At 37.3% G+C, this 15,329-nt stretch overlaps 2 protein-coding genes across 5 annotated transcripts in view; one reads left to right on the forward strand and one right to left on the reverse strand.

Annotated features, from left to right (window-relative positions):
- Window positions 1-3,074: 3,074 nt before the first annotated feature.
- Window positions 3,075-4,316, reverse strand: LOC136067175 (zinc finger BED domain-containing protein RICESLEEPER 1-like). Its single transcript, XM_065772672.1, has 3 exons — window positions 3,715-4,316; window positions 3,530-3,611; window positions 3,075-3,427 (listed from the first exon to the last, which is right to left on the reverse strand). Exons 1-2 carry the CDS (start codon window positions 4,244-4,246, stop codon window positions 3,541-3,543), a joined length of 603 nt encoding a protein of 200 aa, XP_065628744.1. The 5' UTR covers window positions 4,247-4,316; the 3' UTR covers window positions 3,075-3,427; window positions 3,530-3,540.
- A 5,849-nt stretch (window positions 4,317-10,165) lies between these two features.
- Window positions 10,166-15,329, forward strand: part of LOC112036789 (polygalacturonase) — a 44,464-nt gene continuing 39,300 nt past the window's right edge. Inside the window, exons 1-3 of one of the 4 annotated variants that reach the window (XM_024069625.2) lie at window positions 10,166-10,273; window positions 10,561-10,642; window positions 12,989-13,074. The gene's annotated coding sequence lies outside the window, so the exon portion shown is untranslated. Of the gene's footprint in view, window positions 10,274-10,306; window positions 10,643-12,988; window positions 13,075-15,329 lie in introns of those variants that run through there. The other 3 variants (XM_065772610.1, XM_065772611.1, XM_024069615.2) reach the window with 3 other exon arrangements.

The raw sequence follows: 15,329 nt of genomic DNA on the forward strand, positions 1-15,329 counted from the left end.
TTCAGGTTCTTTGTATGTTACTGCAAACACCTTTTTTGATGAGATGTTTGTCATTCAAGAGAATATTTCCCATTAAAGTAAATCTCAAAACCACCTCTTGAANCAGGGAAACATTCGACACCCTTCGCTCTTACAACATGAAGCTTAACCCGGAAAAATGTGCCTTTGGGGTGACGGCAGGAAAATTCTTGGGATTCATGGTGTCCCAGAGAGGCATCGAGGCCAATCCGGACAAGATCCGGGCTATAATGGAGATGGCACCACCAAAAAATGTAAAGGAGGTACAAAGCCTCAACGGCAAGATAGCAGCGCTAAACAGGTTCGTCTCCAGAGCAACGGACAAGTGCTTACCATTCTTCCGCACGTTAAAAAGATCTTTCGAGTGGACCGACAACTGATCACTCGACATCTACCTACAAGTGACGGGTGTAAACTAAGCACCTAGGATGATGACCTCACTTTAAAAAAGAGAGAAGAAGTTGAAAGCATGCGAGAAAGGAAGGGAAACTTACAAGTTCTGGAGTGACCGTTGAAAAAGCAACAGCAGGAGCGTTGGTAGAGCTGACGAAATGTGGGCGACGGATGTGCTCTCCAGGAATCAAGTGAATGAAATAGTGAAAATGAGAAGAGGGGACCACATATATATAAGCTAAACGCACGGAAGACGAAGCGACGCCCGCGTATCAGACACGAAGCCAATCCAAGCATGCCACCTGTCCTAGCATTTAATGCTAGAAGTGTCAGCAGTAATGATTCTTGTCTTGAACCAAAGTGGCAGGAAGCGACGAATACAAACTCCATAACCCGTCAGGTAAAGCCGACGGAGATATGGAGTAGGGGGCAACTGATATAGAAGAATTATAACAGGTACCATGAACTTAACCCGTCAGCTTCTGTTCTGGCTGACGGGTCAAGTCGTGACGAAAGATAAAAGTAATGAGATGCATACTGACCAGATCAAGACGAAACTGACGGGCTGAAGCCCCCAAGTCCAACTGACGGCAATTTGAAGCCCCTAGGTTACTGAACGAAGCATGAAGGCTGACGCTAGCTTAGCTGAAGGGAAGGACAGGCTGACACCTTAAAGGCTGACGGTTCTGTAAAGACCGTAGCTTGGTCATCACACATGGGTTTTAGAAATTGCTTGTATTCCACGCCCAGTATCAGAGTCCTATAAGGAAAGGATTCCGTAATATACGCGCATAAGGATTCCTACAAGGAAAAGACTTCTACTCCAAGGAAAAAAGGTCCACCCACTACTACTATAAAAACCCTAATACCCTCACAAGCCACGGTACGCATAATTAACCCCTCTCTAGCACTCTAGAGTTGAAAAAGAAGTTCTAACTTGACCTTCGGAGGGTATTTGGCCGGCACCACACCGGTGCTCTCTGTGAGGTCCTTTCCTTTTTGTTGTGCAGGTGTTGTTTTGAGCGTACAAGCGTCGTGCAACTCACTGGTGAGATTTACGGCATCATCATCTTAATTTATCAATCTCATAGCTAGCCCATTATTCCCTTAATACCGCCAAACTTAATGATAGAGCTAGACAAGTTTTGAACATTGGCAAGCCCATGCGACATACATGAGATGGAATTGGCTTGAGCATGGTCAGCCAATCCGAAAGAAACGAAACCAGCATGGTCAGCCAATCCGAAAGAAACAAAACCAGCATGGCCATATGTAGAAACTAGAGGTACAAGTGCTCGTCACTTATATCTTTTCGTTGGCAGAGTAACCATACTTCTAAGGTACTATATTCTATCTATCAAAATTAAAAGCTGCAAAGTACCCTTCCTGCCATATAACTATTTACATCATTCCTAATCTAATATAATAACAATATAGGACATCTTTTCCCTTAATGTAAGGATAGGTAGAGATTCATGAGATCAACGTCTCTTAGCTCCATTCCATGACACATGCCTATATGTACTTGCCTAGTCAAAGTATGATAACAATCATAGGAGTCCTTTTTCCATTAATATAGACATAGATTTAGGTCCACAACTAGGGCTGTTCACGGGTCAGGTCGAGTCGAGTTTGGGCCTGACTCGGACTCGACCTGACTGGATCGGGTTAGCAAAATTGTGACTCACAACTGACCCAATACATAGGTCATACCCGGCGGTTCGGGTCAACAGTTTAACGGGTCGGATTCGTCGGTTTGGCAGGTTTGGGCTTCGAATTGGGCTTGGGCTTCGAATTGGGCTGAACTTGTGAATTTGCGTAAATATTTTTAATTTTAACCCAGTTTTTGATAAGCCTTTTGGGCCCAAATTAATGGGCTTTGTTTTAACAAAGATTTAGATACTTTGACTCATGTAAATATATGGTACGGGCTCATCCTTCATTTCAAATTGGGCTTTCAAGTTGTATACCATTCCACAACTTTAAATCTATCAGGCCTACAGGCCTTTTTAAGTACAAATTTTTATCAGTACAAATTTAATGTTTGATATAAAAACATTTGCAAGCACATAAAAACAGTACATCACTGATAACAACTGGACAATTAGCAAGCACATAAAAACACCTAATAACACATTCTAACCACCTGTTAAAACCACACAATACAAAAAAAGACATTTTTCAAAATGCCACAGCCTTAAGACCTGGGCACTGGGCAGTACATAAAAACACACACAATACAAGAAAGAATTTTTTCAAAATGCCTAGGAATTAAGACCTGGGCAGTACCCTTAAAATCAAACAAAAAAAAAATCAAAAAAGTCTAATAATATCACATTCTAACCACCTGTTAAAACCACACAATACAAAAAAAGACATTTTCAAAATGCCACACCCTTAAGACCTGGGCACTGGGTAGTACATAAAAACACACACAATACAAGAAAGAATTTTTTTCAAAATGCCTAGGAATTAAGACCTGGGCAGTACCTTTAAAATCCAAAAACAAATCAAAAAAGTCTAATAAGCACAAAAGCATATCTCAACCTATTAAACCTGCCAAGTTGTGCCAACCATTCCATACATGTAACACAACTTTTACACAAGCCAGCAAAACAAATTCTAACAAATAATTCAATCACAGCTAGTGAGCCACACCACAAGTATAGCAATATGAGCATCTTGCAATATTTCCATAAGAATCAAAGAAGGCAGAAAGATAGTTACTGCAAGTGTGTAAGGCAGTAAACTACCAAGGCAGTAGCTAGTTATAATTAGTTACAATATTATGAAATACCTAAGTATTTCCAAAAAATAGCTTTTCTAAAGCATTAAAGAGCAACTACTCTATAGTTTAGTCCATTGCTAATAGGAAAGAAAGCATATAAACCTAATAAGTTTTCTTTCCTATAAGCAAGAGTTGATCTATAAGTTATAAGCTAGAAAAGCACTATACGTCCAAAAGAACTTCCAATCTGTATCCAAAAATCTGCCTCCTATACAAAATGTGTCCCTCCTACAAGAAAATGGGCAAAAAGATATTTATCAATAGAAAATATAAAGACAAGACCAAAAAATACAGAATAGCAATAACCAAAATGTAAGGGCAGAAACTTACCCAGTTCGTGATTAGTCATCAACAGTAATTGAGATACCGCTTGAGCTTGAACTTCCACCACCTGCTGCTGCTTGATGTATAACTAGAAAAGAGAAAGAAATGAAGGCTATTAGATTAAATTTCATTTGCATAAGACACATTTAATAGCACTTAATAGACAAAAACTTTGGAAGTTAACATTTTACCTAAATCATGAAATTCATCTTCCAAGGCCTCTACCTTATCCTTTGACTTGCGAAAGGATATTGGAACCAAGGCTTGAAGCCAATCTTGTGCACAAACAAGATTTTGAACCATGAGTGGAGAGAGTGAACTCCGAAATGGATCAAGTATGCGTCCTCCGGTACTGAAGGCTGACTCAGAAGCAACAGTAGACACAGGTACAGCCAACACATCCCTAGCTATTTTGGACAGCACTTGATACCTATCTGAATTTGCCTTCCACCACCCCATTATCTCAAACTTAACATCCCCCATTCTACTTTCACAATTTTCGGCCAAATATTTGTCAATCTCATTGCTACACCCTATGGACTGCTCAGCCTCCAAGAAACGGTCAAACCTAGAATTAACCATCGCATATGGATCACTACAACCAATTAACTCACCTTCTATGTGTGTCCTCTCACTCCCACTTGGTACTTGTACATTTGGTGAATCAACACGATAGTAATAATCATACAACTTGACCAAGGAACCCCTCACCAATTCAACCATCACATCAGCCACTTCATTCCCATGAATTTCAGAAAAACAAAACTTTAAAAACCTCAACTTCTTTCTTGGATCCAGAATCACAGCCACATACAAGAGATGATTCATTTTATCCCCTTTCCCCCAATACTTATCAAACTTAGAGATTTCATTTTAGTTGCCATGTTTTTCAAGAGGTGGTTTTGAGATTTACTTAAATGGGAAATATTCTATTGAATGACAAACATCTCATCAAAAAAGGTGTTTGCAGTAACATACAAAGAACCTAAAAATTTTTTTGTGGCATTGTAAAAAAGCTTCAAAAAATCCACAAATGTCCTACAATTTTGGAAATCAAAACCACTAGGAGATCCCATACCACCACTATTCTCCTTGTTCATAAAGTATGAAGAATAACTATCATCCTCAAAGCCCATTCTTATGAATACTTTCTCAAATTTTTGTGCGGTTTCTAACATGAGGTAGGTAGAGTTCCACCTAGTTGGTACATCTAGACAAAGAAGAGACTTAGACTCAATACCTAATCTCTCAACAAAACCCACAAAAGTTTGATTCCTATTTGGTGAGGACTTGACATACCTCACAGCTTCACGCACCTTGGCAATGGATGCATCAATTTCACTCATACCATCCCCCACAATCAGATTTAGGATATGCGCACAACACCTCATGTGTAAGAACTCATGTCCTAAAATAGTCTCATCCCAATCTTTAGTTACATTTTCCAAAAACTTAATGGTGGCACCATTTGAGCTAGCATTGTCCACTGTTAAAGTGAATATGCCATTAAGACCCCACTCACGCAAACACATCTCAATCTTTCTACCTATAGTCTCCCCCTTATGGTCTTCCACTTGACAAAAATTCAAAATTCTCTTATGCAACTTCTAATCATCATCAATAAAATGACCTGTAGGGGACATATAACACAGATTTTGAATACTAGTTCATGTGTCCGTAGTAAGACACACCCTACGACCCTTCAAGGCCCCCTTTAGTTTCTCTCTCTCAACACCATAAATGCCAATCACATCCCTAGCCACAGTTTGACGAGATGGAATATCCCTAATTCGCAACTTAGGTTGTAAGGTTGTCGAACATCTTTGAAACCCATACCCTTCAACAAACCTAAAAGGCAACTCATCTATTATAACCATTTCAGCAATTGCCTTTCTAGAAGCCTCAACAGTAAAGGCTGTTGGCACAAGCTAAAACCCTTCCTCCCCATCCATTTTGGGTTCAAACGCTAAGGTTTGTTGCCCTTTAAGTGTATCTCTATTAGGGTTCTTAACACAAACTGGAGTATGATTCAATAAATTAGCAGTACCATGCCTCTTACTGTCAGCTAGATAAGTTTTTTGACAGTAATTACAAACAGCCTTAAAATGACCCTCACCAATATCTATTTTCTCAAAATGGTCCCAAGCAACAGACTTTTTCCTATTACTACACACCTTGCCTTTACCTTTAGGTAGAAGTGGAACCTCAGCATTAGTTGGAGGGGCAGTAGGGGTTGTTTAGGAAGGGGGTACAGCTTGGGCAACAGGTTCAGTTTGGGCAGTAGGTGTTGTTTGGACAGGGGGTGCATCACTAAAGGGTTCCATAACCTAGAGACATCAAAAGTATGCATTAGCAAACAACCAAAAAAAACTAATCCTAAGAAAATACAAGTACATTGATCATGGAAAAAAAAAAAAAACAAAAGAAGGAATAAAACAAGCAGATAAGATAATAAAAATGTGTTTGGATTTTATCTTTTTAAAACAGGGGTTCATATTCTTCTTTTACAATGAAGATACAAGTACATTGATCATAAAAAATAAAAACAAACAAACAAAAACAAAAACAAAACAAGAAATAAAACAGGGAAGATACAAATCACACTCAGAGCAAGCTAAAATAATAAATCAAACTAACTATAATGTCTGTCTATAAAGAGTAAACATGAAAATAAACACAAAGCACACTCAGAAAAGTGATAACTCAAGTCTCCAAAAAATGATAACAGAAACAAACACACTCAAATTAGGGGTTCAATCTTTAAAAAGAGATAAATCAAGTCTTAGACCAACAAATCAAATAAAGAAAAATTAGGGTTTCATCTTTAAATGATTGAATCCAATCTATTGTTCAGTTTTGGTCCCTAATCTTAAAGTTTTAAATCATTTGAACAAGATCCCTTAAGTTGCTTTTCATATCATTCTTATTACATATCAAAAAATAAATCATTTGAACAAAATGATAAACCCATATCACAAATACACAATCACAAAATACGGAAAAAGAGGGATGAAAAGGGAAAAAAAATTTACCTGATCTGAGACTAGGAAGCCGAGACTGAGAAGACCCATGGAGTGAAGACGGCGGCGTCAGATGGGCTGTGAGGCGGCGGCAACAGCAACCAGCAACCCGGTGAAGTGAGTAAAAGGCTTGGTTTGTTTCAAAATAAAAAAGAGAGTTAGAAATCAGTAGAGAGAGTAGAGAGCAGAGAGAAAAGTAAGAACTCAGAGAGAATACCCATTTATAAAAGAGAGAGAGATGAGGTTTGAGACTTGAGAGTTGAGAGTCTTGAAGTGTAGCCGAGTAGAGAGGAGTGGGAAAATTCTGATTTGGATTTTGATAGGGGTAGCCGTTCCATATCTTCAGATTGCTGACCATGGGCATGGGGAAGTGGTGAAAATTTTCCATCTGATTTGAAGTATAGCCGTTCAGCCCATACCATATCTTCAGAAGAGATTTTTTTTGTGTGAATATTGAGAAATATGAGTGGTATTCTCTTACTTTAAGTCCCATCACCAAGGCAGACCTGAAGTAGCGTGGAGTAGTGACCAAAGTCCAATCAGACTCTCCTCCTTCAGACTTCACGTGTTCTGGTATTGCAATTTGGTATATATATATATATATATTTTAATCTTAAGTAATTGGTCGGGTCGGGTACTATGGGTTTTTAACTCATTAACCCGCCGCCCGAACCGATTAATCGGGTTTTACTAGAGAGAGACCCGCAACCGACCCACCCTGGACTTCGGGTCCACCCGTTGGGCCTCGGGTCGGTCGGATTCGGGCGGGTTGGTCGGGTCTTTAACCCGCTGGACACCCCTAACTGGAATAATGTTGAGGAGCATATATATAGATTAGATCAGAAAAATCTGGACATGGCACCTCTAAGTGTACTAATGCCCATGGCACCAATTATGGAGTGGTTCAACCTTAACTCCTGTCTACAATCTTGACCAGATAATCAGGCTATGTATTTTACAGATTTGGGACATCAAGGCACTCTATGAAATATTTCTCATATGTGCCGAAGATGTCAAGAAGAAGTAGCAAATTAAAGAAGCAAAATTGTAGGTTTGTAACTATTATTTCATTGTAATAATTTTATGTTGTGCCAGATTCAGTATCACTGGTTAGAAAAATAGTGAACTGCCCCTGTAAAATTTTGTGAATAAAGCCTAGTGAAGAAATTGTCCATCGGTGCATTCACATCAAAATGCAAAGGCAATGTTTAAAATCATATGAGATGATTATAGGATAATGCTCAGCAATTCATACATGCATTACAAAAGGTCACTACTGCCTCTTAGAAAAGGCTATGAACATCCCATAGAAAAGGCTATGAACATCCCAGATAGCAACTGGGAGGGAAGAGTTATTACAACACAAAAGAGTCTTGGTTTCAAACGAGCATATGACTATAACACGGGCTATTCAATTTAGCACCCCCAACCTAACTAAAAGAACAAAAAGAAAATATATTTCTGAGTTCCAAAGAATTTTAAGGATGACTTATACAAGTTACATGAAGGAAAAAGTTCCTTTCATTTTAAATGAATTCCTTAGGTAGAATAATAATAAATTCAATGATAATCTTGTTGACCAACAACACTCAAGGCAATTCCAACATTGACGCCACGCTTCTTGATTCAGTTCTCATTGTTATTTTCTACCTCGTTCACTTTTTCAATTGCTCTATACTAGATTATCCGTTTGAGTATAACGTAGTTTTTGGTAATTTATTTGCTAAATATGATGCAAATTATATAAAGTTTTTGGAAGATTTTATGATAAATTTGTAATGAAAAACTGAAGGCTAAAAGTTTTTGCCAAACAATTGGAAAAATTCATGCCACGCTGCATAGTTCTTATTGGCCTTTTGGTCAATAGAAACATCATAACAAAATTACAATATGTATATAAAAGACTTGTTAAGTTTGACCCCTGGAAAATATAATATGTTTAACCTAATTTATTAGCTAAGTTCTTACTTAGGTTAATTATGTAGATCTAGGTTAAACATCGATTAAACATATCATGCACAACGAAAAAGTAAATAATACAATGATATGACGACTTAAGAAAACCAATAAAATAACTCGTTTCAAGGTAAAAAACCTAGGAGGAACTATCACAAGAGAACAATCCACTATATAAAATTGAGATTTACAGTCAAGATTAATACCAATTCATAATAAATCTAACATAATTACCAAACTGGCCTTTGAACTCCTCAGACTTCTTTGATCTGGATTTGCTCTTACATGAATCTCCGGTTCATGTCTTGATTTTCAGTACATTTGATAGCTAAATAAAGCTTGACTGCAACTTTTACTCCACCAATACTGGCAATATAAGTATGATTTTCGATAAGCGTTTAATAGAGTTAGAGAGTACAAAACTTTGTAGATCTCACAAAAATAACTCTTAGAGCATTCGCAGCAGTGGTGACAAAATTTTACCTATTTAGCTACACAAAAAGTCACTTTATCTATTTTACCTACACACATGCTACAGCAGTGAATCTATTTTAGCTTTCAACACAATAAAATAATATAAACATCACAATAAAATAATATAACCACTACAATAAAATAATATATCCTACTACAAAAAAACAACTACACCACCAACTACAACCACTCTACCATCAGCCGTAGCCACATCCACAACCACCACCACCACCACCACCAGTCCACAGCAGGCAAAAAAAAAAAAAAAAAAAAACCCAAATCTCCAATTTTTTTCTTCAACCTAGACCAAACAAAATAAAAAATCACGTGAAACCCACTCGATCGGCGAGCAAGCACTCTGATTGGCGTCGACAATCACGGCTGATCGGCAGCAACACCCACACCCACCACCATGAAACCCACTCGAGCCACCCACCGACGCCGATCTACGCACACAACCACAACCACCACCACACCATAGCCCACAGCAGAAAAAAAAAAAATAACAACAACAACAACCAAGTAAGGCGCAAGATGGGTTGGCGGCGTGGATCGGGGTCGAGTCTGCAGTGTGGATCGGCAGCGGGGTCTGCGGTGTGAGCCGGTGGCGCGACGGCAGCGTGGAGGTGGGTTGGCAGCAATTAGAGGAAGTTGAGAGAGAGCTGAGAGAGTTGAGAGAGAGAGAGAGATGTGAGATTGAGAGAGAGCAGAGTTGAGAGAGACAGGGGTAATATTTTAATGCGGCCAAAATAAAAAATTAACATTTTTTTTTTTAGCTCTAAGCTACAGTGCACATCTATCTATAGATGTGTACTGTAGCAAATCATCTAAAAAAAATAAGTATAACTCTACTACTAGAGTAAATTTTTTCTGTGTGAGGGTCTAAAATATACCAAATATAGTTTTTTAACTCTACTACTAGAGTAAATTTTTTGTGTGTAAGGGTCTAAAATATACCAAATATAGTTTTTTAGCACTACTACTACAAATGTTCTTAGAGCATTGACGTAGCCAAAACCAAAGTGCTCTATAACATAGAGTAAAACTAAAAAACAATGCTCCAACAATCCCTCTGTATCTTAAAAAGTTTTTTGCTTATGAGCAATACCTCTTTATTGAAGATATTTCAGAATCAAGCACCCTTGAATCAAGCAATCTCACCAAGGCTGGCAGCCATATTTGACTTTGGCTGCCAGCCTTGGTGTGATTGCTTGATTTAAGGAACCTTGATTGACGGGAGATTGATTCATGTGCTGAATTCCCACTCACTGAAAAATGTTTGGCGGGGACTTCTATTGAGGTATTTCCTTTATTTGGTGACTTGGGCGCCAACTTTGGTATGATTGCTTGATTGAAGGATCTTTGATGTACTTGATATTTGGGTCCTGATTTTGAAATACCTTCGATACTTTCCAAGCATGATGGGTTACTCCTTTCAAAAAAAAGCATGATGGGTTCTTATCCATTAGCAGTATAATTTATCTCATTAAAAAATTCCAGCCTACAGAATATGATATTACTTTTTTCTCTTTCTTCTGGATTTTTTATTTCTCTCTCTCTCTCTCTGTTTGTTCTCACAAAACAAAGGAAAGGAGGCAGCAAAACTCCTCTTCAAAAGTGAACGTCCCAGACGACGGTGGCTTACAATCGGAGTCCGCCTCAACCACCAGTAAGAACATCAGCTCAAGTACTCAAATTTGATTGCATGGATTTTTCACCTTTAGATTTCATCAGATGGATTTTTCCATCATAATGTATTAGATTTCATCTTGGGCCCATGGCCACCGATATTTACATTTGTTGATTTTTTGTATGAGTTGATGATTTGCTGGTTTTAACTTTTAAGATTTGCTAATGTTCCTGACATTTGTTGCTATCTAGGTTTCTAGGTTCTGAGTTTTGGTTTATGTTGAGTTTGAGTAATTGGGGAAGAATAAAGAAACATTAAAAAAATAATAAATAAAGATTAAAGAAAGAATAAAGGAGTAATGAAAAAAAATAATATTTAAATAAAATAGGGATAAAATAAAAAGTTTTATAAAAAATATATTTAAAAAATAGGTAGTTAAAATGTAATTGTAACTTCATTCTCCATAAGCTTCCTACAAATATCTCTCTCCCTCTTGTCCGGCTGCCCCCATTCTTTCGCGCTCAAACACAAACACACATCCCTCTGGCCTCTACCTCTCTCTCTCCTCCCTCACCCCCACGTGAATCTCATCCTATTTCTCTTAAATCTGAAATTTTCGTGACTCAATGATTTACTAAGTGGACCACATCAGAAATTATAGCCAAAAACAACAAAGACCATCTTTTTATATTTGCAAAGCCACAAGGGATTTAGAGCTTTAGAATGAAGCAACCAAGGAAAAGAATTTCACATAGAAAACTGAAGCTAAAGGTTTACAACAAATAAATCAAAAGAAATATCGAATTTTTCATCTCTATGACCAGCATAACTTGACTTCCTCTGCAATAGTTTACAAATCAAATTTGTTTTTCAAGCAAGAAACAAACTGGCCCATGTGTACTCTCAGTCCCCATTCCAAGCCAAACTTCTCAAAAATAAATCTTTTCTTTTTACCTTGATGGTTCTAAACACGAAATTTGATCCAGATCAAATATTTACAGCTAAATCCACCCACGAATTCCACATATACTTTCCAATTAAACCATGGGTCAATCACAACCAAAAGGAATATTTTTTGTTTTCCCATTTTTGTAAGCGATTTAAGACTAAATGGAGATAGAAAGGAGTGTTTTTGCTGAGTTGAGCCAACCTGACCGAGGTATCACTGCCAAGAAATGATGGCGGCGACAAATGGTGGTGAAGTGAGATAGAGAGAGAGAGAGTGGTGGACTGGCAAAGAGAAATGGTTGGGATTTTGTTTTGTTTTACTGGGGTTGTGGTTGTGGTTAAGTGCCAACTGTGGTTAAGTGAATTTGGCTGGTCACGTGACATGCACATGGTCCAGGACAGATGTTAGCTTCACAAGCTGCCACATAACATTGTCTGCAGTAACTCCTACAAACATGTTTGTAGGAAATCCTTGTCCATATGGGTTTTGTTGTTGCATGAGTTGATTTCTAAGTGTTTCCTTTGCATTTGAATGGCTTTGACACATGTGAGTGTGGGCATGTGCTTGTTGCATGCCAAGTGTTTGGTAAATTGCCTATATGAGTTAGAGGATCAAATTTCTTGACTTGTGTTGTGAGGACTGTTATATGAGGTTATGAGTTGCATTCCTAGTTGTTATTATGTGCTAAAACATGTAGCTTTAAGGTTAATCAAGTCTGAAAGTTTTTGACATAGTATTAAGATTATAGTAATTTTATTTTGGGATTGTAAATTTGTCCTTGACAGATTTGAGTAAGTTGCATTACGTGATTTTTAATAAATTATAGAAAAACCATTTTGAGCCAAATTTTGGTGGTACATACTATACATATAAAGGCTTCTCCCTATTTAATTTCAAGTTTTTTGGAAAACACTAAGTAGACCAAACGAATTTTATAAAAAGGGCTGATATGTTGCAAGTTCTCTGAAAGTCTGATTAGGATTTTGAGACTTTAAGGAAATTACTCCAAGCTTTTGTTGTGTGGTTTAGCTTGTAAGTTCATATGCTGAAAGTCTGATTAGGATTTTGAGACTTTAAGGAAATTACTCCAAGCTTTTGTTGTGTGGTTTAGCTTGTAAGTTCATATGTACTTTCTTTGACAAGTGTTTTACTTTGGCTAATTTTATCATGGATTGGTAGTGACATACTTTGTATCATGTTGGTAAATGCACATTGTTTGCGGTAGGGAAATTAAAGACTTTGGTTGCGTTATAGTCCTACAAGTTTCTTGTATGCTTGTTTGGTTCCCAGTTGGGTAGGGGTACTTGTCTTGGGATGGTCAAGCTAGGCTTTAGGGCCTTAGGTTTGATTTTTGAGGTTCCGATTTATGGAGACAAATTTGATAGTGTAATTTGTAGTGGGTCTTGTTATTAATAGGCTTGATACTCGTGTTTTAGGTTCCAAGGTACTTGGTGATGGAACTAGTAACTTGATTGGTTGAATGTGGTGCCCGGTTGAGGTAAATTTGGGTTGGACTGCTGAGGTAAATAGCTTTTTAATGGTATTTTTGGAAAGTAACTACGTTGCATAAACTTTGTTTTTGGGTCAAACACATTTTGGAAAATTATTTGTGGAACTATATTTTCTTAAAAAGTATTGTGTTGTGACCTTATTATATATGATTATATATGAAAAGCGCATCATGTTTAATATTATATATGGGGAAATGCATGATTTTTTAGTATGGAAGAGATAAGCATCTTTGATATAATTCTTGGGAATGAATTTTATGGATTTATTACATTATTTGAAAATTCTAAAGATGTTTTATCTTGACTTGTGATATTTGGGAAATTGATAGAAAATGTTATTGACAAGAAATGATTTTGGAAAATTTGAGAACCTTTGTGAATATATTGGGTATTTCAAAGGTTTTTGTAAAATTACTTGAAATTGAACTGTGTTTTGATTTCATATAAACTGTGAGCTCTTCATGTTTTTACCCCTGGGCTGTGACATGTGATTACCCGGTGATTACCCAGCCGGATGCCGCAGTCTTTGTGACATTGGTATCTTGGCACCCTGTCTTCGTGGCATAACTGATGTCTTCGTGGCATACCTAATGTCTTTATGGCGGCTTATCATGTGGCCTTGGGTTGAATTTTCAGGTTTTAAAAGGCTGTTTTGATAGCTCACAATAAATAGTATGTAGTTTTATATTGAAATATTTTGAGAAAGCTTGGTGCTACATTCTTGTAATTATTCTTGTCAGTTTATTAAGAAAAATGGTTTTGCATGATCCAAATGCTCTTTATCATAAGTCTCGCATTTCCCCCACTTCCATTAATTATGCTCCTCACTGGGCTTTAGCTCATCCCACTCTCCAATAGTTTTTTAGATAAATTTGCTAGACTTAGGGAATGGAGCTTTTTTTATTGGTGGTGAATGGAACATTATGCTAATTGAGAGATTTATGCTATGGTTGGGTGATGACTCAACTTACTAAATTTATCGAGACCATAGCTAATTCTATCGGAGGTTGGGCTCTTGAGGTTTGTTACTCTTGGGCATGGTAGGCCTAGATTCTGTCGTTGAGGTTGCCTATCCTAGGAAGGATTGTGATTTTATGTTGATCTATTTGGAGTTTTGGAATTTCATGTATATTTGAAAACATGATTTGTAATTTGTATTGTTTGTAAATGTCTTGTAAAACTTTGACTTATATTGTGGAGAGTTCACAATTTTTATCTTTATTTAAAAAAAAAAAAAAACCCTACATTTTATTTTAATAGTTCTTTTCTCATGCTTTGGACCTAATTGGGTTCGGGGTGCAACAGTTGGGTTCAAACTCTAAACATTTCACGGGCTGTTGGGCCTTCTTTAAAATTTTGCAAATCAAAGTTTGATTGGTCAAGCTTTCTCTTCGATTGATCGAGCTTGACAGATTTTGAATTCTTGTTTCTGCAACTTGTACGTTATTGAATCTTGACTTGTATCAACTTGAGCAATGTCTAAAACACTTCAAAGACTCTAAGATCTTATCCTAAACAAGTTACTTGAATTTATGATTTATAGGCACTCTAACAAAATAGAGAACATAGAAAATGTCAGTCAAACCCTAAACGAATTAATATCAATACGGAAGTAGATTATATTTTGTATAACAATTAAATTTATACCTTTTGTTTTTAGAAACAAACGCACACACACAAACTTAATTGTTATACAAAACAATAATGATGTGGAACAGTTCTCAATATTGATATCATGCTCAATCAACTCTGCAATTTATCCACTTATCCCAGAAAATTAGATAACGAATCTGTAAGCTAAACATTTCCATCACCACTGTGGGAGGGGAAAGTCCAAAGAGAGGGAATCATCAAGTGGAATCCACTCGAGGGGCAACTGGGGCCAACTACTCATCAGATCAAGCCTAGTCTAGCCTGGAAAGTCCAGTTGGGGAAACCGAGGAGTGGATACTTCTTGGGAGACCATAAATAAACCACCGAGATCATAAGGTTGAATATCGAGGAAGTCTGTAGTGACATACAAGCAAGAGCAGGAGGAAACTTCTAGATAAAGCACCTATCACTTCAACATTAATGCACTATACCAGCTCAGCCTACCGCATTAATAGCAGAATGACTCCTGAACGATACCTCCATAGCTTGTAGCCTATTTTTCCGCCACCAGTAAAGCAATGATGAGACAAGTATCCAATGAAAGATCAAAGACCAGCCAAGTGGAGGGCTAAGATGCAATCCAAACAGTTATATATAGGAAGGAAGGTCCTCC

The sequence above is a fragment of the Quercus suber genome, unplaced genomic scaffold (assembly GCF_002906115.3).
Source record: "Quercus suber isolate HL8 unplaced genomic scaffold, Cork oak 2.0 scaffold_61, whole genome shotgun sequence".
NCBI lineage: Eukaryota > Viridiplantae > Streptophyta > Magnoliopsida > Fagales > Fagaceae > Quercus > Quercus suber.